The sequence below is a fragment of the Taeniopygia guttata genome, chromosome 3 (assembly GCF_048771995.1).
Source record: "Taeniopygia guttata chromosome 3, bTaeGut7.mat, whole genome shotgun sequence".
NCBI classification, from domain to species: domain Eukaryota; kingdom Metazoa; phylum Chordata; class Aves; order Passeriformes; family Estrildidae; genus Taeniopygia; species Taeniopygia guttata.
The window spans coordinates 102,765,931-102,773,338 of NC_133027.1; the positions used below are offsets into that span (position 1 = coordinate 102,765,931).

The 7,408-nt window shown below is 44.1% G+C and overlaps 1 protein-coding gene across 2 annotated transcripts in view; it reads right to left on the reverse strand.

Annotated features, from left to right (window-relative positions):
• KCNH1 (potassium voltage-gated channel subfamily H member 1) overlaps positions 1 to 7,018 on the reverse strand; it is a 175,762-nt gene extending 168,744 nt beyond the window's left edge. For both annotated transcript variants that reach the window (XR_005980009.2, XM_041715421.2), the window contains exon 1: positions 6,783 to 7,018. Coding sequence is in view for 1 of the 2 variants with exons in the window: in XM_041715421.2 (XP_041571355.1) it covers positions 6,783 to 6,855 (73 nt within the window). In the remaining variant the exon portion in view is untranslated. The remainder of the gene's footprint in view (positions 1 to 6,782) is intronic.
• Between the last annotated feature and the right edge of the window lie 390 nt (positions 7,019 to 7,408).

Genomic DNA, 7,408 nt, shown 5'->3' on the forward strand with positions numbered 1-7,408 from the left:
ACCTCAGTAACAAGAGAGGCTGGTGCCCAATTTCCCATATTTGGGTCTGTCAAATCCCCCATTGTGCTTGGGTTTGTGTGGTGCACAAATGGGATTTAAATATATCAATATGTTTTCCCACAGTACATTTCATCGGACAAATACAATACTCCAAAGGTTTGTTCCCAATTTATTCTCCCCTGAGTAAATGGAGAGCCAGGCTCATGGTGGGAAGACCTGCTCCTCAACAAACTTGCTTGTTCTCCTGTGAGAGAGGACAGAGAGAGAAGGGAGGAGAAGGGAGGAGAAGGGAGGAGAAGGGAGAAGAAGGGAGAAGAAGGGAGAAGAAGGGAGAAGAAGGGAGGAGAATTGCCCTTCTCATTTGAGACCACAGCCTCACTCATGCTGGATGATGACAACCCTGGTTATTGAGATCAGCAGGTCTTTTTTTATCCTGTCTCAAACTATTCCCATGGATCTTCAGGGGAGCAAGCCTAGTTCTTTAGCATTCCCAAGCACAAACCTCTCCTATAGCAGAACTAAAAGAACTGCACTTCATGTGTGTTTCTTACTCTACCCATGGAGCAGGGGTGGAGGATAGAGCTACTGCTGCCTGAGCTGGGCCCAGAACAGCAGAGATGCTGTGTCACAGCCAGCGTAAGAAACGTGCAGCAGGCAAAAATCATGTGCCACTGTCACAGCAGCAAAGATTGTCATACAGCTTAAGGACAAGGGACACGTGGTATTTTCAAACTTGAGACTTTGCATAACAAACAGCATCATTTGGATACTGGGGGGGGGAAAGATTGTTTCATTTCTGTCTAATTTCTTCCCAGAGCATAGAAATCAAACATAGTGTATAAGCCATTGTGTACAAGGCCTGTCAAAATTGCTAACCAAGGGTAGGTATGTATGAATCTTTGCTCATGTTTAGTCTTAGCTTTGACAAAAAAAAAAAAAAAAAAAAAAAAAAAAAAAAAAAGAGTAAACCAGAAGCACTTAGTCACACTGATTAGTTACATTGTTCAGATGTAACTTCTGAGATCAAAATATGGCCCTAAGTCAGTTCAAATAAGTCACACTGAATTTCAAGTATTTATTCAATCCTTTCTTTGCACACATGTGATTCGAGACTTGCACTTCAGGGACCAACCACATTTTCATCCTAACAGAAGTGGTGTAACTGTAGTCAGAGCAAGTACAGACCTGTTCAAATGACAGAAAAACTATTGATATGGTAAATAAAAATAATAAGGAATAATTCTGCTCTTCCACCCACATCCTCCTGTGGAAGCCAGTGGTGTTGCATGAAAGTTCATGTTCACTCAGTATCTCCTTGTATTCATTCCTACAGTGGAAGTGCTTCAGTGCTTAAATATCCCATTGAACAACTTGATCTCTCTATAGGATAATGATATAGTGGCCTTAAAATCATCCATCCTTAATATTGAGGTCAAAGTTTTTAAGCTCACTGTAATACAAAAACCATAAACCCCTAAAGATAGGTTCAATTGGGCTGTAGTTTTATAAAACTATTTATTTAATTTCCAAAACAAAATGGATTTAAAAGTTCCTTGGTTGCTACCCCATGAACACAATTCCCTAAATACAGACATTTCATATTTATTCAAAAATTACTTACACTGTTATGTGTACATCAGAATAAAGTGCAAGAGCAAGTCGAAAAGAATTATTAAAAGATTTATATCATTGGTCTTTCCACAAATAACAAGAGTGACTCTAACTAAAGCAACAACTTCAAGTGAGTCACTTTAAATCATTACAGAAAATGAATGCTAATTGCAGCCAGCAGAATATACAAAAAAACTACCTTTTCCATCTCAACATTCTTACTTTGCATTGTTATAGAAAATATTTCATGGTAGGCATCTACCATGACAAAAGTTTAAATTGAAAATTATGCATCATTCTAACACTTGTGGCTATAAAATATCCATAATTATCTATATTTTTTTAAATAAAATAAGTTACTGCAGAATAACAGAACAAGGATAGCTGAAATAGCACCAAAATTGTGCCAAAGGTGTCATATGTATTTTATGGATAGCATGATTTGTCACCTCTCCTTGAAGTACTGTCCATATTGAGAAACTTTAAAAATCCAACACAAAACCCGCCCCCCCAAAAAAAATAAACACTAAAACACAAATCCCACAACATTTACACACATGTGGTGTTAGAATGAGATAATTAGATGATTTTCAGAAATGAGAAAATTCATCAGTTGGTAGAGTCAGACATTGCACCACTCATTACAGGACAAAAGCACTGTTTAGCTTTAGTGAGAGTTCATCATTCAGCTGGTCAGGGGGTTTGTTTTTCCCATCCCATATGATCTGAACAGTAATACAGAAAAGGCATACTTTAGTTGCATCAATTATGAGCCTTTCTTTAGTTTAAAGAAGCCATTTGATTTACTGATTATAGCCTTAAAAATATTTGAGACAAGACCTAACTCCCCACTCACTTTTATCTATGAGTTACAAAATGCATTAACAATTCTCCAATGAATGGGTTTCATTAAGATTTGTTTTATAATCTTGTTCTAGGATTTAATGTAAAACTGGATTGATACATTGAATTATCACAGGAGAATTTCTTGAGCTTTCAGAACATTAATTTCAAAGCACATTACCTGTCATCTCTGAGCTGTACATTTTTTTTCTTACCATCTATAAAAGTAATTTTAACCAAATCAGGTCGTACATTCCTGAATGCATAAAGGCGCACACCCAAAACTAGACTTCTGGCCTAGTAAAAGCCAGCAGAAAAAAAAACATTTTACATTCAATTCCAGTAATACTGAGAAAAAAAAAAAGATTGTCAGTAGTAGGTATTTCAACCTACTGATCAACTGTGGGAAAAGCATGGATGAAAATATATGTGCCTCCACATCTGATAACATGGGAAAGAAGGAAGATCATGGAGCAATAAAACCCATTTTTTCATTCTCTTCTGGGAAAATGTCCTTAACACAGAACCTCCAAGCTGTCCTCTTGCAGTTTCTGAAGGGCTGCTGTTTTCATTCCTCATTCTCCGTTAAGTTTCCTTTGCATTTTTCTCTGGCTGAACACAAAAACAGACTTTTCAGTTTCAGAAGTGTTTACAATAAAGTTAATTTCTCTCCTAGGTCTCAGATGATGGTACAAGGTTAGCATGCCCAGGATGCAAAATGTTTATTGTACTGGGGCTTTATAGCCTGTAATGAAAGCAATGCCATAAGTCATGCAAATGTGTGTTATACTCAAGATCTGTGTCTGAAGGTGCTTTTTCTTTCCCACACAGGGAATTCTCTGCATTCTCCATCAAAAGATGCAGGTTTGCTTCCATAACTGATGTCTCCTTAGTGTGTTCCTAGGGGATTTTGTGAAAGGAAAATTAAATTCACACAAGCCTTATGCCTTCTAACTCACCCTTCTTCCAATCTCCTTATTTTGTCCATAAATCAGAAAAGTACCTGTGACTTCCATTGAAATACCAAAGCCATGTAAACACAGGACTTACTATTGCCATCCTGATACATGCATTTACTATCACACACCTCAATGAGAATTTTGACCAAGGAAGGACTGAAGAATTCTGCTGGCATTTACATAAATAAAATACTATTTTTGTCTCCAGATAATGATAAAGCGTTGGAATATCACAAATAACCACATCCTCTACAATAAGCTGCACCAGTTGACTTGGGTGCCCTGGCCACAATCCAGGTTTATAACTGTTATTATTACAGTGCTTGTATACTGTGGATGTATTACATTACCAAGAAAAACATTAATATCACATTAGCAATACCCATCAGGGGCTAGTGATTCTTTATATACTGCACTGTGTTACAGCATGGGCTCATTTTCTGTCCCACTGGGTGTTCTGGTCTTTAAATATTTCAATGCTTCAAAGAAAATTTTGTCAGCCAACCACTGCATGCAACATTTATTTTTCTAGTTCCGTATGGCTAGTATAGAAACACAGATTTTAAACATTAAATACAAGACTACTGGAATTATGGTGTCCCTCATTTCAAAGAAGGACAAACCTTCAGCTCACACTTCAAGCAGAGGGTCTTTGTGTGAGAAGAAATCACAGAGGACCAGCCAAGCTCCACAGGTCTGGGAAGATGACATGTTGCACGTTCTTTCCTCTGTGTGCTATCCAAGGCCAGCCCATCCTCTCTTCACTCCAGTGTGTGGGAAGGAAATGCTTTGCAGCTCTAACCCTAGCACAGCTCTTTTGGCCGGCGTTCAGTGCATGAGAACCTGTCTCGGTTGATTTGCAGCCTGTGAAGAAGCTCATTCCTAATAACTCTGAAGCAGACAATTCAGACCAAAGGAGTTGGAGGTGAGTCTTGCTGCAGAAGGTGTGCTATAAACATGAGTCAGATTTTAACCCTAATGGGAAAAAACCTTGAACTTGCACATCTACATCCACTGCTACTATCTTCAGCCACAGAATGTGCATCAGCTCACCAGTCCCACATCTAACATGAAAGGCTGTCCAAAGAATTCCTTGTTAAAGCTACAGGTAAAAGAATGGTGTAATTAATGCTGTCCTTAGAGAAATGCCTGCAAAAAGAGGCTACATGCCCTTCCCTTTGTTATCAGCATACAGCCCCTTCCACTGAGTTAACAGCCCCTGCCCCAAAACACTCTTTCCTCAGTCCACCCATGACTGATGATACCCATATCATGTACAAGGTCCTTCACATGAAGCACTTAGTACATTATTTCTGTTCCGTGACAAAATTCCTCTCTTTCAAAGTGAAATCTTCACAAATTAGGAGCATTCCTGTATCTGTATCAACTCAATATCTGTTGGCACTACTCAGTTTGCTTGCATATGCCAGCAAATACAAGCTTGACAACAAGCCCAAGGTTTATTGGGCAAATCCCAAATGGCGTAGACAGCTTCATTGTGGGTCACATTACTACCCAATTGAATGAAACCAAGAAAGGGGAGCCAAACCTCAAGCTTTATGGGTCCATTTAAGCACTCATCCTGTGGGCATCCCAAATCATCTCAATGGCCAAGCAGGCAGGACAAGATGAGACATGGCATGTTTCCATACTGCCTCTGTGCTGGTCAGCACAGCCTGGCCTCAACATGAGAGAATGGAGTCTATCCTTGTCTCTTCAAACAGACTAAGCTTAGAAAAACTGATTCATCCAACACTGGTATGTGACAGCATCACATTTCCAGCAAAGCTGGATTTGGTCCAGCAAAAACTTGAAGGCACATCACAGAAGAAATAGGGTTCAAAACCTGAGTCAATTCCCTAAGCTTATCCTAGTATGTCTGAACTGTGCATCACTTCCTACCAAGCTTAATCTAAAAACTTGTATTGATTACAGTCCTCAGGACTTGCTGAGCATTTGGAAATGGAGTGCTGTCATTCTACCTGTGCTGTCTAGCATCACACTCTGTTATAACACCTTCTTAATAATGGGGGAAGAGAGGAAGAAACAGAGCATAGCTTCTGCTGCATGATTCCCACTATCTCCAAGCCTCAATTGATTTATTGCATCTAGGCTTTGGCACTGAAAGCCAAAAGAGGAAATTGATTTTTAATGAAGAAAATAATCTACAAAGTTGAGACAGTTTTGAGGAAAACCTTCAATAACTGTTATTGGAAGATTAGAGAAGCAGCCTGAATGCGATGACAGGTAACATTCATTTTAAAAGATTTAAAAAAAATAAGAGGGCAAGATTCACTGTAACACTGGAGAGTAATTTTTTTCAGGAATGCAGCCTCCAACCCTTTCCCTTCTACAGGAAAGTTGAAGAGAGAAATAACCTATAAAAAGAGCCTCACAATTTTATGTGAAAATATGGGCTTATCAAAGGCTAGTTTCCAAATAATACTGCCTAATTAAAAAAATTTGAACATCATTATTTGGATCATTTGAGCTTTTAGCTGCTTATCAAGAGGGTTAATTGTCTTTGCCTTATCACAACAAACTGACTATGTTTTTAATTAATTAACTTGTCTTGTCTTCAAAAGGAGCTTGATCCTCATATTCTCAACCATACTACAAGTTCTTAATCCCTGATATAACCCCATTGAAGTCACTGGAAGCATTAAAAATGGCACAACTTAGGCTCGGGGCTTTAAAAGAAATGCACATGCCTAGGTTAAACAAATCCATGAACGCTTGCATGGTCGCTGGCTTTCAGAGGGAGCAGCTTTTGCTAAGTCCCTAAGTGAAAGAATCTGGATAGCATTAATACATATTTGCATGCAATTGTGAAATTCGAGGCATTTTCCACTCCACAGTTTTCCAAGAGACAGACCTGGTTACAGTGCACTAGGAGAAAAAAACCAAAAATCTGCCCTCAGCCCTTAAAATGGCAAACTCTCTCCTCACTTACGACAAACCTTCCCTTTCAACTCGGGCAGGCAGCGCTGGCCGATGCCCCGCACCGGGCTCTCCCAGCCCAGGGACCATCTTGAATCCCCGCACCTCCTCCCGGTCCGGAGCCGCCGCCGCCCCCGCCGGGCGCCCCGAGCCCCTGCCCCGGGCCGGGCGCTGCCCCCGCTGGCCCCGGGGCGCGATCCCGGCCCGCCGGGGCTGGCTGGGCGCTCGCCGTGCCGGCGCACCTGCAGCCCGGGGCTCTCGGCAGGACCCGGGCGGCGCAGCCGGCACCGGCTCCGGCACCTGGATGCGCCGCTTCGGCGGAGCCGCCCGGCAGCGGCCGGGGCTCGGTGCCCCCGCCCGGCGCTGTCCCCGTCGAGGACGCGGCGGGCTCCGTGCGGCCGGCGAGAGCTCGCCCCCGGTGCCTCTTACCGTTAGACCTTCGCACGATGTTCTCCAGGAACGTGTTCTGAGGCGCCACCAGCCCTCGCCTTCCCCCGGCCATAGTCGCTCAGCGGGAGCGCAGCGCGGCGCGGAGGCTCCGCTCAGGGCCGCACCGAGCCGCGCTCTGCCGCGCCGCCGCCCGCCCGCCCCGCGCGCCTCATGCCCCCGCCGGGACCGGCACCAGCGGCTGTGCGGCACCGCCGCCGCCGCCTCCCGCGCACCGCAGCCCCGCGCCGCCGCCGCCGGCCCGCCCCGCAGCGACCCCCGCCGGCCGCCGCCGCGCCGCAACGCCGGGGCTGCAGCGCCATCGTCTGGGCCCGGCGCCGCGGGAGCTGCGGGAGCGCTCGGCCCGTCCGCGGGAGAACGGCGCCTTCCGCCGGCCTCTTGCCCCGCTCACGGGCGGCTCCCGCCCTGCTCGACCCCTCGCCGGTGCGCCCCGGGGGATGAAAAATGCGAAGTGGTTAAAGGCCGCTCACAAACTCCCGGCAGGCGCTCTCTTGGCAGCGGAGGCACCTCCATATCCCCGCCAAGCTCCGGAGTGTTTGCTCGCCGCCCTCATCCTGGGTCGTGCTTCACGCTTGCCTACGATGATTTCTGTTAGAAGGGTACTTAGT